Source organism: Geotrypetes seraphini, chromosome 1 (genome assembly GCF_902459505.1).
Source record: "Geotrypetes seraphini chromosome 1, aGeoSer1.1, whole genome shotgun sequence".
Classification (NCBI taxonomy): domain Eukaryota; kingdom Metazoa; phylum Chordata; class Amphibia; order Gymnophiona; family Dermophiidae; genus Geotrypetes; species Geotrypetes seraphini.
In genome coordinates, this window is record NC_047084.1 from 407338902 (window position 1) to 407363272 (window position 24371).

General features: G+C 45.4%; 1 protein-coding gene across 5 annotated transcripts in view; it reads right to left on the reverse strand.

Moving 5' to 3' along the window:
* The window catches only part of UBE2U (ubiquitin conjugating enzyme E2 U), a 355232-nt gene that overhangs the window by 14308 nt on the left and 316553 nt on the right, over positions 1 to 24371 (reverse strand). For all 5 annotated transcript variants that reach the window (XM_033918277.1, XM_033918287.1, XM_033918269.1 and 2 more), the window contains one exon: positions 6525 to 6634. In XM_033918277.1, the coding sequence (XP_033774168.1) occupies positions 6525 to 6634 (110 nt within the window). The remainder of the gene's footprint in view (positions 1 to 6524; positions 6635 to 24371) is intronic.

Here is a 24371-nt window from a genome sequence, read left to right on the forward strand (position 1 = left end):
GTATACCCTTCATGAATCCATCGTAACAGCGCAGCTACGTTATACATCTGAATATCTGGAACGTTAAGAACGCCGGAACATTTATCCAGAGTAAGTTTAAGCAGCCCTATCCGAGAAGCCTTAGATCTCCAAATAAAACGCGAGATAGTTGCTTTAAAATAGAGCTCGTCCCGATGATGAAGCCAAAGCGGCATAGTTTGCAGAGGATACAAGATTTTTGGTATCATAACCATCTTAACCAAGGCCACCCGCCCCAAAATGCCCAGCGGCAAGTCCTGCCAAGCCCGACATAACTTCCCAATGGCCTCCAAGGGACGCCTGACATTGGAGTAATAAAGCGTAGCTAGGTCAGTACTAAGAAAAATGCCCAGATAACGCATAGGTTTAGTTGTAGGGGGAATAGGCAGCAAGGCATGCCACGGTGCCGATGGACCACCTCCCAATAACAAGAGCTCTGACTTGCTACAGTTTACTTGCAGACCGGAAAGTGCTCCAAATGCCCGGACATCCAGAGCTCTGGAAAATGGGGGATGACCTGATCGAAGTAAAGCAGGATGTCGTTGGCAAAAAGGCTTATTTTACACTCCTGACCACCGACCCGAATCCCCTGGATACCCACATCCTGCCGTATTTTAGCAGCCAGCGGCTCAATAGCCAGGAGAAAAAGAAGCCCAAAGTCCATGGTGAGTCCCTCATTAATCAGAAGGCGCACCCTAGGATTCGTGTATAAAGCAGACACCCAAGCCAAAAACAACCCTTGGAAGCTACCCCGACCTAAAACCCAAAAAAGGTATTCCCATGAAATACTGTCAAATGCCTTCTCCATGTCCAGACCCGCCACCGCCTCCAATCCTCCCATTCCCGACCAAGCATGGATGGCCCCCAAAACCTTCATCAAATTCATAGAGGCATTGCATCCTGGAACAAAACCAACCTGGTCCGTGTGAATACGGGTCGGAAGAAAACGGTTCAATCGGCTCGCCAATGTCATAGCCAAAAGTTTGATATCCTGGTCCAAGAGGGAGATAGGCCGAAAGGAACCCACCAAATCCGGATCCTTGCCGGGCTTGGGGATCAGGACCACATGGGCCATATTCTCCGGGAATGCTCCCCCCTCCTCCGCTACCGCATTGTACATCTCACACAGGGGTTGTGCAATCAAATCAGGGAGAATTCGATAATATTCCGGCCCAAACCCGTCCAGCCCAGGCGCTTTGGTCAATTTGAGAGTTTTAACAGAGGCCCTCAACTCCTCCACAGTGATCGGCTGGCTCAGGGAGGCAGCCTGGGCGTCGTCCAGCCGGGGAATCTGAAGGCCCTGAAAGAAAGCATCCAGGGCATCCCTGTCCAGCGGCCTCCGCCTGTAGAGAGCTGCGTAGTACTGTACAAACTGATCAGCTATCTGCGTCTCCCCCTCGTGCCGGGTCCCCTGGGCATCTCGAATAGCAGTGATAATATACAAAAAAGGTAAATTTGAACATGTTACTCCTCTCCTTAAAGAGGCTCATTGGCTCCCTATCACCCACCGCATCACCTACAAAATCATCTTACTTTCCTTTAAAATTAAACTCTTCCATCAACCTCTATTCCTTGATAAACTACTAATCCCACAATGTTCCCCTCGCACGTTAAGATCTACTGATCAAAAAACTTCTTTTCATTCCATCTCTAAAAGAATTCTATTACACCCGAAAAACCAACTTTGCAGTAACTGCACCCACATTATGGAACTCTCTTCCACAATACCTACGTGACGAACAAAATTTAATCAAATTCAAGACTGGCTTAAAGACCTTCTTATTTCAAGACGCTTTCGATTGAACTTAGATCATCCCTTTTCATCTCTCTTTTTTTCCCCTTTTTTATTTTTTTTTATTTCTCTTTTTCTGCCTCTTACCGCGAGTAAGTATTTGCTTCGACAATGCTACCTTATCCCTCTCGTTCTATCCCCTCCCCACTTTCTCCTTCTCATCTAAATTATGTAACTTCTCCCCTCCTTCCCCTATTACCCTCACCTTCTAGTTTGTCTAGTCTATATCATTTACGTTCAGTTCGTTTTATAAATTTTTAGCCTTTACAAAATATTGTTAACCGGCCAGACATTTGCTTGATGGTCGGGATATTAAAAACTAATAAACTTGGAAACTTGGAAACTATAGGGACAAACCAAGTTTGCGAGAAGTTTCCCCACCTTGCCTCCCCAGCGATAGAGATTATAACGTTGGTAGAAGAAAGACTGTTCCGCACGTTGAAGGAGCAGGGCCTCTATCCTCTTCCTTACCCCCTGATATGCCAGGCGGTCCGACTCGGATAAGGTAGCTATATGCACCCTACGGAACCCGTGTAGTTGCTGAGTAAGATTCAAAAGCTCCCCGTCTCGTTCCTTGCGCTTAGCAGCCGAATAGGCTATAATGTGGCCCCTCATAACCGCCTTAGACGCTTACCAAAAGGACACCGGACCCACCTCCGGAGTAGCATTAGTAGCCTGGTAATCTACCCATCTTGCCCGTAAGAAAGTTCGAAACTCGGGGTCATGGTACAAGTGCGGGGACAATTTCCAAGAGGAAGCTGGTTGACCCCTAGACAAAGTCAGGGTAAGCCCCACCATCGCATGATCAGAGATCGTAGCTTCAGTAATCACAGATTTAGTAACCCAGGAGAACAAGCGTTTATCGAGGAGGAGGTAATCCAACCTGGCATAAACTTGGTGAACATGGGAGTAGAAGGTGAATTCAGAGTCAAAAGGGTGTAGGGCTCGCCACACATCAACTAGGTCCAAATGTTGCAGCAAGAAGCCCACGCCCTTGTTGTCATGATCCCTCAGTCTAGCCCTAGGAGGTTTACAGTTCACCGCCGGAGCCGCCGTGATATTGAGATCTCCCCCCAGGATCACTTGGTACTCAGGATAGGCGGACACTAAGGACAAGATTGTAGAAAAAAATTTATGGCAGTAAACATTCGGAGCATATAAGTTACAGGCCCCAGACCTCCCCCTGAACTATGATGTATCTCCCATCCCGATCAAGAAGTTGTTTATGCAGCGTGAATGGCAGCCGTTTGTGTAACAGAATTGCCAGCCCACGCTGCCGCCCACTAAATGTGGAGGAGTAGACTTCCCCAACTCAGTTCTTCCTCAATTTAGCATGTTCAATCTGGGCTTGGCAACTCCCCTGCGCTGCGGGGGCACCTTCTGGGGGCGGCTGTCGCGTCGGGTATGCCCATTAGAGCGGCCCGAAGGACTCGGGATAAGCCTCTCACCCAAATAATCCTCTCCAGAGCATAAGAAGAGATGCAGATATCAGACGCCCCAGTAGTCAGCTCAGGCGGGCAGCCTCGCCAGCAGGGCCCTGGCTTCCTCAGCCGTAGACATGGTGTGGATTGCGCCATCATGCCAGACTCTCAACTTGGCCGGGAACACCAGCGAAAACCGCACTCCTTGGTTGTGTAGGTCTGTGCAGAATGGTGCCATAAGTTTACGCTGGGCCGCAACCCGCACGGAATAGTCATTGAAGACCAACACCCTGGAGCCCTCAAATTCAAGAGCCCTCTTCTTACGGTAGGCCTGGAGGATCAGCTCTTTCTCCCTCCAGTTGTTATAGAGGGCAATGGTTGAGCGCACCCTCCTTCCATCTGCGGGTTTAGCGCCAATACGGTGGGCTCTCTCGCAGCCATAGCGGGTCACATCTGCAGGCAGACCCAGTGTAGCAGGTAGCCAGGTAGAGAAGATTCTATACAAGTCCTGGCCCCCCACCGTCTCCGGGAGCCCAACGAGGCGCAGGTTGTTTCACCGTTTCCGATTCTCCTGCTCCTCCAGCTTATCCTCCAGCTCCCTTGTCGTCTTCCGGAGCTCCGCCATCTGTGCCGCCAGGCCCATGCACGTGTCCTACTGATCGGACACCCGCTGTTCTACCTCTAGCAAACGTCGGCTGTGGGAATCAAATTTCTCATTCACCTCGTCCACAGCCGACTGCAGTTTGTTCAGCCGATCCGCCAGCGCTGCAGACACAGACCTGGTGATGTCCGCTATCCAGTCCCCGGCCAGGATCGTAAAAGCAGCGTGCTCCGCCTCCATCTTGGGAGCTGCAGGCAGAGGCTTATCCCGAGTCCTTCGGGCCGCTCTAATGGGCATACCCGACGCGACAGCCGCCCCCAGAAGGTGTCCCCGCAGCGCAGGGAAGGTGCCCCAAGCCGGCTGGAGTGAAAATCACCCTGAGGGGAGCAGGAGTGAGCAGGTTGAATCGCAGATTTTGGGTCAGTGGAGCGGAAGCTCTCCGTTCCCACGTCCAGCTAAGCAGGCTGCATCACGTGACCCCTGCAGAAATTGAAACTGATTCTACCACTTAGGGGGAGTGCAGCATGTGTTCTGTAAAGATTTAGATTTCCATAACACCTGGAAAAATATACAAAAAAAGGAGACCACCACTGAAAAAATAGCTGGAAAGCAATCACTACAAACACTCACATTCTAAACAACAAAGTTCATATCTGCAAGCCCTAATGTTAGCAACAATATCCAGGTCTGAGTCTATCACAGATACATGGTTCAGTGAATATGCAAATATACCAGGATATAATCTTTTTAGGAAGGACATAGATGGTCAAAAAGGTGGAGGAATAGCACTCTATATAAAGATCGATATCTAAGCAAGGGACCAGGGGAGAGGAAGAAACAATATGGATCTCTCTGAAAAGGGAAGATAGAACTTTTATCTACGGGGGTGTAGTCAACAGACCTCCAACTCAATCGCAACAAATTGATAAAGATCTGACTGCAGATATCCAAAAGTTCGGAAAGAAAGGTGCTGCTGTTGGGGTGAGGGGGGGGGGGGTGTTCAACCTGCCAGATGCGGACTAGAAAGTTCCATCGGAAAGAAGTAGGGAGATTGTGGATGCCTTTCAAGATGTTCTGCTCAGATAAATGGTGATGGAACCCACAAGGGAAAAAGCGATATTGGATGGGGAGAGTATTTTTAATGTTCAAGTGGGTGCCCACCTGGGAAGTAGCGATCATCAAATGATTTGGTTTGATATAACAGCTTAAGTGGAGAGCGGCCACATGAAATTGAAAGTGCTAGATTTCAAATGTATGGACTTTAATAAAATGGGAGAGTACCTGAAGAAAGAGCTTTTAGGATGGGAGGACAAAAGAGAAGTGGAAAAACAGTAGTCTATGATTACCTCACCCATTCCCATATGGTTTATAAATATGTTAAACAGCCTGTGCCAGTACCAGATATCTCTATAGGAATCCAGGCCAAAGTCTCAGTCTGCCTGTCTAACATTGCTGCCTGGATGTCTCACCGCAATCTAAAACTAAATATGGCTAGACTAAGCTCCTTATTTTTCCACCTAAATCCACCTCCCCCTCCCCCCATTCTCTATTTCTTTGGACAACACTCTCCTCCTCCCTGTCTTGTCAGCTCATAACCTTGGGGCCATCTTTGACTACTCTCTCTCCTCCGCTCATATCTTGTGAATCCTTGACGGGTGTATTAGAAAAACCATACAATATATAAAGATACACGCACCCTCTAAATGCGGCTGCTAAATATGTAGTCATAAAGCAGTGAATGTCATGATGACCGGTCGTCGTGACATTCACTGCTTTACGACTACATATTTAGCAGCCTCGTTTAGAGGGTGCATGTATCTTTATATTTTGTACGGTTTTTCTAATACACCCGTCAAGGACTCACAAGACTCCTGAGGCAGGCTGGTTAGGCCGAAACATGTGCATGTCGGGTCATTGAGTCATTGGATGAATTTATGAGGCTTTGGATCAATAAAGGCATTTGAATTTATCAGATGAGTTGAAGGACACTTTCTTTGGTGCGCACCATTCTGATTGGGACAATTCCACTCTAGTTCTGTGCTTTTGAGTTGTGCTTTTGTTTCCCCTGTTTCATCTTGTGCTCAAGTCACTCAATCTTCCTTGGCCCAATCTACATTAGATGGATTGTGAAACCACTAGAGCAAATAGGGAAAATGCTTGAGTACCTGATTGTAAATCACTTAGATAACTTTGATAGGTGGTATATAAATAGCTAAAATAAATAAATAAATAAATAAATATATATATATATATCTATACATATCTCTCCCTATGCTCCTCCCCGTGAACTCCATTAATCAGGCAAGTCCCTCCTATCCGTACCCTTATCCTCCACTGCCAAATCCAAACTCTGTCCCTTCTATCTTGCTGTATGTATGCATGGAACAGACTGCCTAAATCATTATGTCAAGCTTGATCTCTATCAGTATTCAAATGCAAGCTAAAAGCCCACATTTTCAAGGCTTCTTTCAACTCCTAATTCCCACTTACCGTAAAATTACCTTTATCCATCCTATTATTCCCCTGCAAATGACTCCCCAATCCCTATATGTACTGTCTGTCTGTCCAAATTGGATTGTAAGCTCTTCTGAGCAGGGTATGTCTATTACATGTTAAATGTACAATGCTGCATACGCCTTTCTGTGCTACAGAAATGAGAAATAGTAGTAGTATTAGTAGTAGTAGTAATTACCTTGAGTGATGTGACATTGGTATGTAGGTTTTATTTCATTCATTCCTAACAGATTTTTATCAGTTACTTCTGCTTCTGACAGGTTTCCAAGGAGTTCTTGGCTAGCAGGACTACATGTAAAAATAAAACAATGCATATTTATGACATGACAGCAGTGGATAGTGATGTTATAAAAGGCTATTGAGTTTATCAAGGCATAAAGGCATATATTACACTTTTTTTTTATAAAGGCAACATGTAGATAGGATATATAGTCCAATCATATTGACTCCAACCTCATTGTGGCAAACGGATAAAAAGGCAATGAGAGTAGGCTAATAATCATGCTAATACCCTATCAGTTCAGCTTATTGTGACCAGTGAGTATAAACCTCAAGTAGAGAATGACATGGTGAGAAAATGTATCACCATCCCCACGGATAACCGCAGGAAATCATCTCCATGTCATTCTTTAAGGAGAGAAGGAAGAATCAGAGTATGAATGGGCACAACCACTGACCCTCAAGCCTTGCATTGAAAAATGCTGGTGTAGAAGGCCTGAGGGTCATACACAGTGTTCCCTCTAAGCGGGCGGGTGTTGTGAGCAAACTTTTTTCACTGTGAGCTAAAAATATCGGGCGCCAGCAAGTTATGAGCCAAATAAATATGTTGCTTTCTACCACAGAACTTCCTTACGTTTGTATGGAATCTATCCCCTTTCAACTTTAGAGAGTGCCCTCTCGTTCTCCCTGCCTTAGCTACTAAGTCTATTCCCTTCAGTACCTTGAATGTTTCTATCATGTCCCCTCTCAATCTCCTCTGCTCAAGGGAGAAGAGGCCCAGTTTCTCTAATCTTTCGCTGTACGGCAACTCCTCCAGCCCCTTAACCATTTTAGTTGCTCTTCTCTGGATCCTTTCGAGTAGTACCGTGTCCTTCTTAAAGTACCAGTGCTGGACGCAGTACTCCAGGTGAGGGCGTACCATGGCCCGGTACAGCAGCATGATAACCTTCTCTGTCTCTTCAGTCCAGCATCTGCCCCTTCCATTCACTGTCTGTCTTTCCCTGCCATCTCTCCTCCTGCCCCCCCCCACCCCCCAATTTGGTCTAGCATCCATCATCTTCCTTCTGTTCCCCTCATGGTCTGGCATCTCTATCCTTCCCTCCCCCCTGTGGTTTTTAGCATATCTCTCTTCTCATTTCCTCCACTCAGATCTGATCATTCTCTGCTCTCTCTTCCCTTTTCTTCTCTGGTCTTCCTTCTCTATTTTCTGCCTCCATCTAAATTAAATTCTTTCTTACTATTTAGTCCCGTTTCCCTCTTTTCACTGTGTCTACACACAGCTTGTCACCCCTTTCCCTCACCCCTCCATTATCTTACTATTTTCTTCCCCCTTTATTTATCTCCTCCTTCCATCCAGTATGTGTTCTTTCCCCACTTCCATTCAGCATCTGCTCTCCCTTCTCAATTGACATCCATCTGCCTTCTGCTCTCTCTCCCTTCTTCTCACTTCCATCATCTGTCCCCTTCTCTCTCTCTCTCATCTCCTCCATTCCATCATCTGCCCCTTCTCTCTCTCTCTCCCCCCCCCCAACTTCCATCATCTGCCCCCCTTCCCCTCACCTTTGTGGGTCACTTTCTTTCCCCTGAGGGTGGCTCATGTCACAGGGGAAGCTTTGGCCGAGCAGAACCGCTTGATTGACAGTGGAACTTACTTGATTGATGTCGATGCTGGGGCCCGTTGCCGTTTGAAGGAAAAAAAAAAAAGGTGGAAAAAAGGAACCTGTAAAGGCGAGAGGAAGGGAAACCTCCAGGACAGCTGCTTTTTGCCCTCCTTCAGCGGCCCAAGAGTTCAGACCAGCAGCGGCAGCTCTGTATGCTTTTAACTTCGGCACAGAGCTGCCCCTAATCAATAGTTTAGCGCGGTTTCATGAGGCAGCCTCGGGGCCTTTGATAGCCGGCCCGCTTCGATGATGCGATGTGGGCCGGCCTAGCAAAGGCCCCGAGGCTGCCTTATGAAACCGCGCTAAACTATTGATTAGGGGCAGCTCTGTGCCGAAGTTAAAAGCATACACAGCTGCCGCTGCTGGTCTGGAGGTGCGGAGACAAGGCAGGAGGCAAACGCGGTGGAAGGCAGGAGTCCCGGCGAAGGCAGGAGTCCCGGCACAGCGACTGCAACAGGAAGTTGCAAGTCAGCTGACGCCGGCCTTTCGTTGCGGCGGGGACCGAATCCTTCGCGGACCGGCAAGATTTTGTTTGCGGACCGGCGGTTGAAGAACTGTGCTCTACACTGTGTGCGCTGTGACGAGAAACTTGTGCGCTGCGAGGTAATATTTTGTGCGCCAGCGCACCCCAGCGCAGCTTAGCGGGAACTGATAGGATTGTTTCCCATGGGAATGGGAATGGTGATGAATTTTCTCACCATGTCATTCTCTAATCCCAAGGGAGCCTCAGGTCATTCAGGACTGACTCTGATTCCAGCTAGGGATGTATTTAAATTGTATTTAATGGATGTATTAAAGATTCCATCTGAAACTATTCCTCCAGTATCCTGGATTCACTCCTTGCCATCATCTTGAAGGAACTTTGATGGATATGTAGAATGTTCTAGCTATCATAGATTCATCTGATTCTGAGTTGGCCACTTTGGTGATTTGATACAGAAAAGCTCCTTCAATATTTTTTTTAGATATGGGGAAGAAGTATTTCTGAATTGTAAAGTTAGATTGTTTCTAGATATAACCAAAGAGAGGCAGAGTAAGCAGAGAGAGATTCTTAGACCAGGGTTACTCAGTTGTGGGCTGTTATCAAATAAAAATTTGTATATGTGTTTTCTTTGAGCAAGCGTTACCCAATTGGTGACTATTTGGGCACCCCTGCTCTGTTACCCCAAAGTATTTGCTATTATCTTTCAGAAAGGATTTCTACTTGTATTGTGGATGGTTGATCTGGCTATGATAGAAAAATGCAGCTCAAAGAGAAGGCGGCGTGCCATCATGACTCAAAGATGGCAGATACTGATGCTGAAGAGTTTGTCAGTGAGTTTGGCATGGCATGGGTGACAAATAGTTATGGAAGTGAAGAGAGCCACAGAAACCTCTATCGATAAATGCCTGCAATATATTACAGATAAATTAGACAACATGTACTGCCAGCTGAAGTCCATAAATGGGGAATTCTAACCACAATGTCAGTAGGTATCTGATCTAGAGGACAATATGCAACATCTGCCAATGCTAAAATAAAAACAAACTCCAGTCACTTGAAGATAAAACAGATGATATAAAAATGATCCACTGTTCGGACGTACTGTGCATCCAGGCAGGATGAAATGCTGAGAGCTGGCCCCTATCCATAGAGGGGCATCCCTCGGCCTGGCATCATTGAGCTTTTCTGGCAGAGGGCACAGAACGGGAGGTGGAAGGCTGGGAATGCCTTTAGCCAATATAGTGTCGTTGGAAGCCCTGTGAAAATCTCTGCAATGTGGCATTTGCATACAGCCTGGAATGCAGCGAGCCATGAAAATTAGAGCGAACCAAACTCCTGGAGGGTTTAGGTCTACTATTGGACAGAGTCTTAGGGCGACAGTCCATCATAGAATCCATTAGGTCGTCCAGACCTTTGCCAATCAATAACTGCCCTTTAAAAGACTAAATGTAGCCTTGGAAGTGGAATCACCAGTCCACTGTCGAACCCAGAGCATTCGGCGGGCAGAGACTGGAGAACGCTGACACCTCTGCCAAAACTCTCATGGGGGGTCATTCAATGCATCCACCATATCTGTCCCAGCCAATAGAAGTTGAGTAGGGGGATCCACTGCCTCACTCTCCAGGGTGCACAGTCGAGAGAGACAGCACGTGCCACAAAAGTTATCGCCATAGCAGCTTTGATATCTAAAGTAGCTGCATAAAAAAGTTTCCTGAGAATCACATTCACCCAGTGGTCCTGCATGTCCTTTAACATACCACCACTCTCACTGGGGAGAGAAGTGCATTTAGTCAGCTGCACCACCAAAGAATCCACCCTGGGCTGATGCAAAAGCTGCTAATACTCCTGTACCAAAGGATACAAGTAGGGATTTTCAGAGAACCCTCTGGAGAGTCAAACTGCCCCTAGATCAGAACACTCATATCAGAGTGTCAGGGAAAGGTAGCTGATTGCGAGTGCACATCACATAGCCAGGTGGAAGAAGTGGACGTAGCCGGTTGAGTGATTAAATTCAATTTGTGCAATGACTCAGAAATAAGGTCCGGTAGAGCCGTGAACTTAAACAAGCACAGGACAGTAGGATCATCCACAGGATCCAAGACTCCAGAGGGATCCACAGATCCAGCACACAACCCTTGATCTCTCGCTCCAGGAAGTACTGTACCTGCTCACCGATCAGTAAGGGAAACTGGCAGGGTTGACGGTCAGTCTAGAGAAGGTATGTAGGCAGATTGATAGGCTTAAGGGCGATAAATCCCCCAGGACCAGATGGCATCCATCCGAGGGTCATCAAGGAACTGAAAGGGACTATAGCTGGACTGCTTCAACTAATAGCCAATCTGTCAATCAAATCGGGAAGGATTCTGGAAGACTGAAAGGTGGCAAATGTTATGCCAATCTTCAAAAAAGGTTCGAGGGGAGATCCAGGAAAGATGTTAGAGGCGCTGATAAAGGACTGCATCATTGATCACCTTGACGGACACGAGATGATGAGGGCCAGTCAGCACAGTTTCAGCAAAGGCAGATCGTGTTTGATGAACTTGCTGCACTTTTTTGAGGGAGTAAACAGGAAGATAGACAAGGGCGACCCGGTCGACATTGTGTATCTGGATTTTCAGAAGGCGTTCGACAAGGTTCCACATGAATGACTACTTCAGAAAATTGCGAGCCATGGAATCGAGGGTGAAATACTCAAGTGGATTAAAAACTGGCCGGAGCATAGGAAACAGAGAGTGTGGCTAAATGGACAATACTTGGACTGGAAGAGCGTCACCAGTGGAGTGCCGCAGAGCTCAGTGCTTGGACCCGTGCTCTTCAACATCTTTATAAACAATCTGGAGAGGTGATTAAATTTGTGGATGACACGAAGTTATTCAGAGTAGTGAAGACACCGAGGGATTGCAAAGATTTGCAACGTGACATAATCAAGTTCAAAAAATAGGCATCGACATGGCAAATGAGGTTCAACGTGGATAAGTGTAAAGTGATGCATGTCGGTAACAAAAATCTCTTGCACGAATACAGGATGTCCGGGGAGGTACTTGGAGAGACCTCCCAGGAAAGAGACTCGGGAGTTCTGAATGACAAGTCGATGAAGCCATCCACGCAATGTGCGGTGGCGGTGAAAAGGGTGAACAAAATGCTAGGAATGATCAAGAAGGCGATTATGAACAGATCGGAGAAGGTTATCATGCCGCTGTATCGGGCCATTGTGCGCCCTCACCTGGAGTACTGTGTCCAGCACTGGTCACCGTACATAAAGAAGGACACGGTACTACTTGAAAGTGTCCAGAGAAGAGTGACTAAAATGGTTAAAGGGCTGAAGGAGTTGCCGTACAGTGAGAGATTGGAGAAACTGGGCCTCTTCCCCCTTGAAAAGAGGAGGCTGAGAGGGGACATGATCGAAACATTCAAGATACTGAAGGGAATAAACTTAGTAGATAAAGACAGATTGTTTACCCTCTCCAAGGTGGGAAGAACGAGAGGGCACTCCCTAAAGCTGAAAGGGGATAGACTCTGTACAAACCTAAGGAAGTTCTTTTTCACCCAGAGAGTGGTAGACAACTGGAACTCCCTTTTGGAGTCTATTATAGGGGGAACACCCTCCAGGGATTCAAGACAAAGTTGGACAAGTTCCTGCTAAACTGGAATGTACGCAGGTGAGGCTGGACTCATTTAGAGCACTGGTCTTTGACCTAAGGGCGCTGCGTGAGCGGACTGTTGGGCAAGATGGACCACTGGTCTGACCCAGCAGTAGCGATTCTTATTTTCTTATCTGGGTCCCCAGATCAGGATCAGGTAGCACAAAAGCCGCTGCATGCTTAGGCAAGGACGTGCCACTAAGAGATGCTGCGGAGGTGGATTGAGACTGCTCAGGAGGAGAACATTTATTCTGAAACTCTGACTACAAAAATTTCATAAATTTAGAAAAAGTGTCCAGATCCTGGGGCATAAAGTCACCCTTGGATGATTTGCATTTGCGTTTCTTAGGCTGCTGATGTTCTGCAGCCTGGCTGAAGGAAGTACCAGCTGTATCGAGCCCCAATAGCAACAATGGCCACACTACTAGGCTAGCTGAGCATTTGGTCACCTGCTGAAGGAGCTAAGTTGGATGCTGTAGCCCCCCCCTTCCCCCGCTGTGCCATGCGGCGCAAGGATGCTCTAAAAATGCTAAATTTGTGCAACCCTGGCAAGAATCCACATGAGGAGAGCCTAGGGACTCCATTCCAGCAGGTGTCCAGGCAAAAATTGCAGTTTTGAACAAGCAGGGAACTTTAGAAAAAAAAAAGATAGTTAAAGATCCAAGATGGTTGCCATCAAAACATTTATGCCAAAATCGCAATATTTTTCTTACTTTCCCAACTGTAAAAATGGCAATTTTAGGATTTTCCAGGAGAGGAACTCAGGGGAACAACCAGAAACCCTCAAAACACCACTTTTTCAACCTCTCCCGATGTCTCTCTCAGGTTGTCAGCCTGTGTACTCACTGTGACCTGACAGGCTCTGTATTGCAATTTGCTTTCAGCTCTCTCACAGTAGCTGGATGAGAAATTTCACTACCACAATGCTGGGAATTGTTTTGTAAAGCTGATCTTCAGGCTGCCAGACTCCTATTTCTGACTACACCTCCACCCCTGCGGACCAACGGATGCGCATTTGGATGGATGGAGGCACACTGATGTAGCTGACATCCTGCGAGACACCACAGAGCTTCCTAAGAGTGCATAACAGCCTGCACTCAACCCCTGATTGACAGCAGGTGAAACCACCTCAGGGACAGCCCTGAGCTCCAGAGAAACTATGCAGTGGAAATGGCCTCCAGAGAAACTATGTAATGAGACTCCGGCCTATCAGCTACAGATCGAAGTTTGTGAATTCTCAAGCAGGCAGAGCTTCAAATTTGCTCCAAGCACTAAATTACATCGAGTTAAAAATAATAAAATGAGGAGAGCAGAACAAACACTCCTGCAGGCATGTGTGCAGAAGGAAAGAAATGAAGGTGGAGCTAGAGAGCCCAGTGAAGTACAACAGAGGCACATTGAAAAATCTGGAGTGGATTCCTTCTGCAGCAGCAGAAATAACCCTAGTGTCTAGAATGTCTCACCTATTGCACTGGAATTTTAATTACAATTTATATTCTGGTTTTTTCAAAGAGATCAAGGCAGATGACTTTAAAATATGCTATAGAAAAATAGATAAATATAGTACAAAATATAGATAGGAGATATAAATTCTCAAAACTGATACATTTTGGTCATTAAATTAAAAATAAAATAATTTTCCTACCTTTGTTGTCTGGTGATTTTATTTTCCTAATCATTCCTTTCCAGTCTCTGGTTACACTTCCTTCTGTCTGTGCTCTTAACTGTGTTTCCAGGTCCTTCTTATCCATTAGCTGTTTTTCTCTTCACTTTCTGCCCTACATCCTTCATTGGCAATAACTTTTAACATTCAACTTTTTTCCATTTTTCTGCTTTCTTCTCAAAATCTACTTTTCCATGTCTTCCTTTCCCTGCCTATCTCTCTGCTCTCCCATGGTCTAGTATCACTCTCTCTTTCCCTCCTTTCTTCCAGTGGTCCAACATCTCTCTCCTTCCTTCCCTCCTCCCCCAGTGGGCTGATATCTCTCTCCTTCCTTTCCAACATTTTCACAATCTAGCATCTCTCGTCTCTCCTTTCCGCAGTTTGGCATCTCTCTCCCCCCTCTTTACCTCCCATTCCATGGTCTAGCATATCTCTCTCCTTCCCCCTTCCAGTAGTCTGACATCTATCGCTCCCTCCTTCCATCACTCTTCTATGGATCTGACATTTCTCTCTTCCTTGAGTCATCTTTCCTCCCTCCCAACGTAACATTTCTCTCTCCCTTCCTCCTTTCTGGTCCCCCTCCCTGTCTAACATTTCTTCCTCCTTTCTCTCCTCCAGTACAATATTCCTTTCTCTCTTTCTCCTGCATGCTTCCTCTTCTCCAATCCTCATTCTCTCTCCCAACCAACATCTTGAATGGGGGCTGCAGACCCTTTCACTGCTTTTGAATAACCATACCGACAAACACTTTTGATGTAGTTTAAAGATGTAAATTTAATGAGAAATAAAGCAAATGCAACTCGCAAGATTATACAATTCAATGGTATATGGCAAACATGTGAGCAGAGATAACTCCCTGATGCCGGCTTGTCTGTGGAGCTCCAAGTTTGCACCCTAACTTCTCTTTTATAGCTTCTTTTATACTTCCACATCTTTGCATGAAAAAGTTCCTTAGCTTACTTAGATTGGCAGTTGCCTTTGGCATTTTAATTGATTGGCTGTCGATTGTTTGTGGTTACATACTTAATTTCTAATTGGCAATACCCCTATTGATGTATGTCATTAACAAACTTGGATGGTGGTCGAAAAGCACCTATCTTATCTCCCCTGACACAGCTTGTTCCTGGGGCTGGGGCCAACCACAAGATCATCTGAACATGACTTTCACTTTTTCTCAGAAGAGGGTGACATGAACTCCTCCTTTCTAAGAAGCCCCCTTCCTCCTCTTTCAGTGAGTACGTGCAGGCCAGCTGGTGCCCAAGTTTCCATGGGCCAAGGCAAAGGTAATTAGTTCCACTTTTCAGTGCTGTTCTCAAATGTTATCTGATGTCCAGTAATGCTATAGAAATGGCCTAGCACTTACTCTGAAATTGCCCCATCTGTGGCTTGGAAACTTTCAGTAAGGCAAAGTTGTTAGAAGTTTGTAGATTCACAGAGTCCATGTTGTTTATAATTTCCATGTCCTTGTGCTTGGCTTGTTTTTGCTTTACCAGGCCTGATTCTTTAGCCCTGGACTCAGGGCCCAATGATGAGAGGTCTCCTGGGGATCCCTCAATCAATCTCTCTCCCTCTCTCTCTCCATGAGTTTAACTTTTCACTCTCTGCCTATCCCCCTTCCCCTGAGTGTGACATTTCTCCTTCCCTCCTTTCTGCCCTTATCATCTCTCCCTCTTTCTCCATAAGTCAAACACTTTCTGCCTCCAGCAAGTTTTATCTCTCCTCACCCCTTCCCTTGAATGTGATATCTCTCCTTCCTGCCTTCCCAGTCCATCTCTCCCCAACCCCACTCACAACATGCTCTCTCCCCATGTACCTCATGTCCATTTCTCCCTCTCTCACCACTCTCATCCCTCCTGCAAAAATTTTCCTTCCTTCCCTTCCCCCAACCCCACTCACAACATGTTCTCTTTGTATGCACCATCTTTTCCTCCCCTCCACCCCATGTCCTTTTCTCCCTCTCTTAGCATTCTCACCTTCCTGTTCCTATTCTCCTTCCAATTCCTAGCATCACTTCTTTGTGCATCACCTCTCTATTCATTTCTGCCCCCCACAACCCTGTGGCTTCCATGTCTCTCTATTCCTTGCTCCCCCCTTACTGTTCAAATCTCTACCTTCCTTAGTATTCCACCCCCAATCTAGTCTCTCTCTCACCACCTCCCACAGTCTCAAAGTACCTCTCCTTCTCCCTCCTCTACTCCCAGACCAGCAAAACCTATTCCTGTCACTTCCCTCCACCACGCAGGTTCAGCAATACCTCTCTCTTACTTCCTATACCACCCAGGTCAAGCAGCACTCTCCCTCTCTGCCCTCTGCTCCTTGTCCAGCAGCATCTCTCCCTACCACCCAGGTCTACCTTTTCCCAGGTCCAGCAGCATCTCTTCTTTCCCTTCCCCTTCTCCCTCCTCCACACTCAGTCAGGGGCCTTCGAGGATAACCAGTGAAAATGTTGTTGGGTTCTGCTACGTTAAGATGAAGGAAGTCTTTATTTGACCTGCATAAAGACAGAGGATGGCAATCTAGTTTTCACTTAAGCCAGTTGTAATGTTTGGACCTGTTTATGTCTCCATCTCTCTAGGTTTATCAGTTGATGATTCCTTCAGGTACTTTTATCTTTATGTAATTCTTTGGATTCTCTAGTGGACGCTGATTAGGAACTTCAGTTTGTTTATAATTACTGATTACATGAAGAGGGACCCCATGGGATTCTGTTTTCTGGAATGGACTTGTCATGAGCGATAAACCATTTGGAGACTTACCTGCCTTTGTTCTTAGCCTGGATATTTATGACAGTTTTATGATGGTCTAAGCTCCAAACTGTGAATCTACTCCATGATGATCTCTTACATTTTGTTAGGAGTCTGATGCCCATTTGATTTCCTCAAAGTTGTTTTATTGCTGAGCCTGGACAGTGGGAATTCTGTTTAGTTACAGGACCTATTCCTGCTTCTGATCATACTGTATTCGTATATTTTAACATGATAAAACAACTAGAAAACGTAATACAGCTCTCAGAATGATATACTCATTAAACAAATATGACCACATCTCTACAGCATACTGGACTCACACTGGCTCCCAATACAAGCCCAAATATTATATAACACCACTTCCCCTCCTTTTCTTCCTACCCTGTCTTTCCTGAACATATTATCCGAAACAACTTAACAAGACCAAGAAGGACTCAAGCCCCATTCATTCACTCCCCAATCAAAGGCGCACTGTGAAGAAAGATGCATGACGGCCTACTAGCTACCAAGGTAGCAAAGCTTGACCAATACCTTTCCAACCTACTCATGAAAACACCGGACTACAAAACCCTCCAAAGGGAAATAAAAATTTTGCTATTCAAAAAATTAATCAAGATAAGCTAATGCATTTCCTCTAATAACTCTTATCCTATGATTAATGCATAACCATGTATCTCACTGGTAATGTCCAGCAACCTTCCTTTGTAATCCGCCTAGAACTGCAAGGTATTGGCAGAATATAAGTCACCAATGTAATGTAACTTTGGAGGAAAGGCGGGAGAGGGGAGATATGATACAGATGTTTAAATACCTATGTAGCATAAATGCACATGAGGTGAGTCTCTCATTTGAAAGGATGCTCCGGAATGAGAGGGTATAGGATGAAATTAAGAGGCGATAGGCTCAGGATGATCTAAGGAAATACTTTTTACAGAAAGGGTGGCAGATGCATGGAATAGTCTCCCAGTAGAGGTGGTGGAGACAAAGACTGTTTGAATTCAAGAAAGCATGGGACAGGCAAGTGGGATCTCTTAAGGAGAGTAGGAGATAGTGGATGCTGCAGATGAGCTGACTGGATGGGCCATTTGGCCTTAATCTGCCATCGTGTTTCTATAAATGAGTCCTCTCTACACCTGTCTTATACCACACCTTGTGGTAACCGTAACATCAGAAACACTTTTCCCATTTGTAAGTAATAAGCATAGTATGGCCCCATCCCACATAGGTTCCATTACCAATTGCTGAAACAGTAGAGAATTCAGGGTCTCCCTACTTGTAGGAGACCCCACAATAGGGATACCTCAATCAATATTTGGCATATTAAAATCACCTATAAGTAATACTTCCCCCTTTCCGGATATATTTTAAATGTCTACTATTAAATCCCTGTCTACTTCTTCTGTCAGTGAAGGAGACCTCTATATCACACCAATGTAAATACATTTTCCATTACCTCTTTCCAGACTGACCCACGGTGCCTCTTCTTTGCTCTGTAGATCCTGCAATTGTTTTGTGCAGCAGCAAGACACCACTGAGATGGTCTCTGACAACCTAGTTCTGTGCAGTGTGTTCACACCCTGAAGCAGCCATGAATGTGAAATGCTAGACATCGTCGGTGTGACAGAACTTTTCTAGCCTTTTATTTGTTCATTTTTTAAAATTCATTTGATTTACTTGCATTGCACAGAACACTGATTTAATTTTATATGAGGAGGATTTTTATGCCTATGAGGTTTTTTTTTTTTACTCTGTACTGGGACCATTGCTATTTAACTTATTTATAACACCACTTATTATATAATACTTCTTCCCACCCTGTCTTTCCTGCACAGATTATAGCCTGATATAACTATATTCCAGTTGCAGTTCTCCATGAACACCACTAAATTCAATTCAGTCTCTACCATCACAGCCTCTAGATCCAGAACTTTGTTTCCCATACTTTGAGCATTAGTATATACTGCTTTTCAGACACTGACCCTTTTTCCCAGTTGTGTAGAGGAATTTAGTGATTCACTTATGTGACAGCTTATATTTTACTTGGGGACTTTGATCATTCTGCCCCGACAATTCTAGTTTAAAGCCCTCTTCAGTAGGTTAGCCAGCCTGCTGCTGAAGACACTTCTTCCCTTCTTTGATAGATGCACACCATCCCTGCTCAACAGCCCTTGGAAAATCAAACCAACCTGAACAGTGAAACCCTCTCCATATACTTCTAAGAAAAAAATTGATCACATATGCACAAATCTTGATTCAACACTTCAAAACCCAGAACCAAAATCCTCAATCATTTTGAGCACAGCCTCTCATGACTACTTAACAAAATCAATCACCACACTACAACCCTCTAGATCAGTGGTCTCAAACTCAAACCCTTTGCGGGGCCACATTTTAGATTTGTAGGTACTTGGAGGGCCGCAGAAAAAATAGTTAATGTCTTATTAAAGAAATGACAATTTTGCATGAGGTAAAACTCTTTATAGTTTATACAACTTTCCTTTAACAGTTAAAAGGAAAGATATATAAACTATAAAGAGTTTTACCTCATGCAAAATTGTCATTTCTTTAATAAGACATTAACTATTTTTTCTGCGGCCCTCCAAGTACTCTATTTTTTTCTGCAGCACCCACATTTAAAGTTCAATATCTTTTCTTTCTCAAAACTGGCACATTTCAATCACTAAATTGAAAATAAAATCATTTTCCTACCTTTGTTTGGTAATTTCATCAGTCTATGGTTACACTTTATTCTTCTGACTGTGCATCCAATACTTCTTCCCTTCTTTCAGCCTCCTGTATGCTTCCTCTCCTCCAGACCTCATTCCCTCTCCCAACTTTTTCTTTCTTTCTCTATGTCTGTCTTTCTCTGATTCCGTGCCCCATTTTTTGCTTTGTTTCTGGTTTCCTGTCCCCCCTCCTTCTTTCTTTCTTCTTTCCTTCCTCCGTGCCCCATTTTTTGCTTTTTTTTCTGGCTCCCTGTCCCCACCCCACCTTCTTTCTTTCTTTCTTTATTCCTTCCTTCCTTCCTGCCCTTCCCTATGCCACCGCCGCCGCGGAATAGGCTGCTGCCGCTGCCGCTATCGGGAACAGGCCGAGATCTCCCTGCTTCTCTTCTGCACGGGGCAGACCAACTCTCGCCGCCCGATGTCAATTCTAATGTCGGAAAGGACGTTCCGGGCAGCCAGGCAGCGATTGGCTAGCCAGAACGTCCTCTCGATGTCAGAATTGATGTTGGGCCGCGAGAGTTGGTCGGCCCCGCAGGGAAGAGAAGCAGGGAGATCAAAGAACACGGTGCCGGCCTGATCCCCGATGGCAGCAGTGAGAAGCAGGTTGGGCACCACTGCGCTAGACGAGCAACGAGCCGCGCTCTAGGGAGAACAGTGGACCACCCCCCCCCTTGGTACGCCACTGGAGCAGTAGTGTGTCTGGCCGGCTCGTTCGTTCAAAGCCACGGGTGGCGGCTCCTTGCAAGATCCTTGCCTGCGTCTGAAGCCTCTCTGATGTTGTGACATCAGAGAGGCTTCCGAAGCAGGAGTGGATAGCGCAAGGAGCCGCCAACCCACGGCTTTGAACGAACGAGCCGGCTGCTGCTCTAAAAGGAAGAGAATGATCGACTCCAGACCGCGGGCCGCAAATAAAACCTGGAGAGCCACATGTGGCCCGCGGGCCGCGTCTTTAAGACCGCTGCTCTAGATCAATGGTCTCAAACTCAAACCCTTTGCAGGGCCACATTTTGGATTTGTAGGTATTTGGAGGGCCTCAGAAAAAATAGTTAATATCTTATTAAAGTAATGACAATTTTGCTTGAGGTAAAACTCTTTATAGTTTATAAATCTTTCCTTTTGGCTAAGTCTTAATAATAATATTGTAATTTATAGCTAAAGAGACATATGCTCAAGAAACTGTTTTATTTTACTTTTGTGATTATGATAAACATACTGAGGGCCTCAAAATAGTACCTGGCGGGCCGCATGTGCCCATGGGCTGCAGGTTTGAGACCACTGCTCCTGATGGCCACAAAAGATGCCTTCATCAAATCAATCCTACCTCTAATAAATTCCTCCCTGCAATCAGGAAAAGTACCACAAAGCTGGAAATCAGCAATCAGGCCGATCCTAAATAAACCAACCCTGGATCCAAATGAACCCAGCAACTACAAACCAGTTTCCAACCTTCCCTTGATCTCTAAGATCCTTGAAAAGACCATACTATACTCCAGGCCTTTTATGACGGACAGAATATCCTCTCCTCTTATCAATCTGGCTTCAGAAAATCCCATAGCACAGAAACAGTCATAGCAGACATTATCGATGACTGCTGGAACATAATGTGTTTCCCCGAAAATAAGACCTATCCCGAAAATAAGCTCTAGCAAAATTTTCGGGGATAGGTCTTAATATAAGCCCTACCCCTAAAATAAGCCCTAGTCTCGGGATTCACAGACAGTTTCCCTTCCCTCCCTCCCATCTCTTGTGCAGCAGAACCCTTGAGCGAGCACCACCACCCCCGAGCACCCATACCTGCCACGCAGCCAAATCCCCATCCTTCCTTCCCACCCATTGGAACCCCGCCACGAGCCCTACTTACCTCCCTAAGCAGCGTCGAACTGGCAGCACTCTAAATGCTGCTTAGGGAGATAAGTAGGGCTCGCGGCGGGGTTCCAATAGGAGGGAGGGAAGGATGGTGATTTGGCTGCATAAGGGATGGGAGGGATGGAAGGGAAGCTGGGTAAGGGTCCTGCTGCATGAGGGATGGGAGGGAGGGAAGGGAAGCTGGGCAAGAGTCCTGCTGCATGAGGGATGGGAGGGAGGGTAGGATAGAAGCTGGGCAAGGGTCCTGCTGCATGAGGGAGGGGAGGAAAGATGCTGCACATGTGGGGGAGAGAAAGGGGAAAGGAAGAATTGGGGTGAAGGAGAGATGATCATGTACATACCCTGAAAATAAGACCTAGTGCCTTTTTTGGGGTCTAAAATTAATATAAGACACTCTCTTATTTTCAGAGAAACACGGTACTAGACAAAGGAAACTGGTCCTTCTAGACCAGGGGTGTCCAATGTCGGTCCTCGAGGGCCGCAATCCAGTCGGGTTTTCAGGATTTCCCCAATGAATATGCATGAGATCTATTTGCATGCACTGCTTTCAATGCATATTCATTGGGGAAATCCTGAAAACCCGACTGGATTGCGGCCCTCGAGGACTGACATTGGACACCCCTGTTCTAGACCTTAGTGCCTCCTCTGATACCATTGATCACCCCCTGCCTCCTCACCAGACCTGCCTCCTCCCTAGATTTGCAAATATTTGGAATCAGCGAACAAGCGCTACAGTGGTTCTCATCATTCCTAAGATATAGGACCCAAAGAATCCTTCCACAAAGAATCCACAACCTAAACTGATAAAATATGGAGTACCTGTCCCCTCTGCTTTTCAACCTCTATATCAGACTAGTGATAGACCACCTCAAAATAGCAAATAAAGACCCACTCATTTGCCGATGACATACAACTGTACCTACCACAAGGCTCAAACTGAGACACTCAAATCTCCAAACTACACAACTGCCTCTCAGAAATAAAAAGCTGGATGACTCAAAACAAGCTGCAACTAAGCATTGCAAAAACTGAGCTCCTTTAGAAATGGAGAGGTGACCCCAAACTCACCCACCCATCAATCTCTTTGGAATCCGCTACCCTGATGGCCAAAGACAAAGTATACAGCCTAGGGGGGTGATCCTTGACAGCAACCTTTCGCTCTCTGACCATATTCCCACCTCATTCTACTACCTCCAGGAACTAAGGAAAATCAGATGATACTTGCCAGAACCAGACTTCTCTCAACTAATCTTACACCTTCGACCTCTCATGGTTCACTACAAAAAATTTCATTGACTACAACAAGTACAAAATGCCACCATCCAACTCCTAAAGAATCTTCACAAATAAGACCCAATCAACCCAGAGCTGCGCGCTGGTCACTAGCCACCAATCGACAAATGATGTATATTCAAAGGTCTAGTAATGGCCTACAAGTTTTCAAGTTTCAAGTTTATTAAGATTTTATATACCGCCTATCAAGGTTATCTAAGCGGTTTTACAATCAGGTACTCAAGCATTTCCCTATCTGTCCCGGCGGCCTCACAATCTATCTAACGTACCTGGGGCTATGGAGGATTAAGTGACTTGCCCAGGGTCACAAGGAGCAGCGTGTGGTTTGAACCCACAACCCCAGGGTGCTGAGGCTGTAGCTTCAACCACTGCGCCACACACTCTTCCATGACTTGGTACCAGCTTATATGGCCTCCAAACTTCTGTTCTACACCCCAAATCGACCGTATCGCTCTCAAGAAGAAAAGCGATTACACACACCCTCAGGTCATGCCTTCCACCTTAAGAACGCCCGAATTAGATCTTACTCACACTACCTACCACACCTCTGGAACAAACTACCTACCCACATAAGATCATTAGACGGTCTATTGAACTTCTTTTATTTTTTTTTTTAATCTTTATTAAGTTTCAAACAATCATAGTGCACAACAGCTATATACACAAATAATAGTACAACAAAAGCACGTTTAACTAATACCTAACAATCACTTTAACCCCCCCACCCCCAAATTAATAATCCATTACAAATAATCAGGTTAGAATTATCCTGTGAATCCCCACCCCCCTACCCCCTGGATGTGTATAATGAAATGACCAAAAATAAAATCAATCCTTACAATAACTTATCAATGGTTCCCAAACCCTCAAAATTTTTTTTATAATTTCCATGTTGTACAGCCAACACCTACTCCATTTTAAAAATATGACATGACTCCTCCCACTAAAAACTATAACTCAATCTGTCCCAGTTTTTCCAATTTCTCAAAATCAGTTGCATAGCAACCTCTGTCATTATCAAAAGAAGTTTATTATTGTGAGATGAAATTTGACTTTTAGCTCTCATCATTGTACCAAATAACACCGTGTCATATGTTAAAGCTATAGGATTCTCCAATAATTTATTTATTTGATCCCAAATAGATTTCCAAAATTTTTGTATCAATGGACAGTAAAACAGCAAATGATCCAAAAATGTTTCAAAAATAGCGCTGTGATAGTTTGTGCGGGAATGTGTACTCACAGGAGCGCTGGTTATAAGTTTACTTCAACCCCTGACACAGCTAGAATTAGCAAAACGGGGACTCCCTGTTGGGTTTTTGTGAAGGGGCACTTATTGCACTGAACCGGAGAATAGCATCAGAAAATTTTCAATGCTGGATCCCGGGTGTACAGCTAGAATAAGCAGTGCGGATGCCAGAACGTTGCTTATTAACAACACATTTTTGAGACTTTCAGTCATCTTGGATTTGCCTACATTTCAACTTTGTTTATTGGACTTTTTTTGAGTTGAGGCACCTAAATTGGAGTTTTTTTAGACCCATAAAGCTGTTTAACTGAGGTCTTTTTTTCTCCATTATTTTTATTGGTGCTCCTCTATGTTTGAGTTTTTTTAATTAATAGTGGGTGTATTCAGGTTTATCCCAGGAAAAGCAGGCAGCATATTCTCACATGTGGGTGGGTGACGTCATCCACGGAGCCCCGACGCGGACAGCTTTTCAAGCA